Source organism: Penaeus monodon, chromosome 29, assembly GCF_015228065.2.
Source record: "Penaeus monodon isolate SGIC_2016 chromosome 29, NSTDA_Pmon_1, whole genome shotgun sequence".
Taxonomy (NCBI): Eukaryota; Metazoa; Arthropoda; class Malacostraca; order Decapoda; family Penaeidae; genus Penaeus; species Penaeus monodon.
Window position 1 is genome coordinate 38,075,972 of NC_051414.1, and position 507 is coordinate 38,076,478.

At 51.1% G+C, this 507-nt stretch overlaps 1 protein-coding gene across 1 annotated transcript in view; it reads right to left on the reverse strand.

Moving 5' to 3' along the window:
• Window positions 1-507, reverse strand: part of LOC119592244 (titin-like) — a gene marked incomplete at its 5' end in the record, with an annotated part of 41,989 nt that overhangs the window by 22,853 nt on the left and 18,629 nt on the right. The window contains 1 exon segment of the mRNA XM_037941079.1: window positions 5-274. Coding sequence (XP_037797007.1) covers window positions 5-274 — 270 coding nt within the window.

Sequence of the window (507 nt, forward strand, 5' to 3'; positions counted from 1 at the left end):
TCACCTGTTGGATCCGTCGCTGCTCTTGTCCTCCGAGGAAGCCGGGTCGCCGCACTCGGAGAAGTTCCCTTCGTCAGTAGTGGTCGTGAGGGAGGTCAGGTGGTCCTCGAGGAGCTGGTCCCTGGAGGCCGAGCTCCGCACCTCGTCGTCGTCAAGGAAGTTCTCCCTCGAGGTGGACATCTCGCGCATCCTTCTGAGCTCGTCCTCGCGCTCCCTCAACTCGCGGATCTCGAGGGCGATCTTCGTCTCGGTGGTGTTTGAGGGCGTGGGCGTGCTGGGGAACCGGATGTCGTCAGGTCAACACCTCATCTCCCAAATTCTCAACGTTTGTTTTAAAACACACTCGAGACTCAAAACTCATTATTCATCTAACACTTAACGCAAACCCAAGACTTAATATATATTGACTCAAAATTTAGACTTAACACATAACCGAGACTAAAATTAAATTAAAAATAAAGCACGAAGACCCCTTAACGCTACAAATCCTCGTTAAACAGCCGTTAA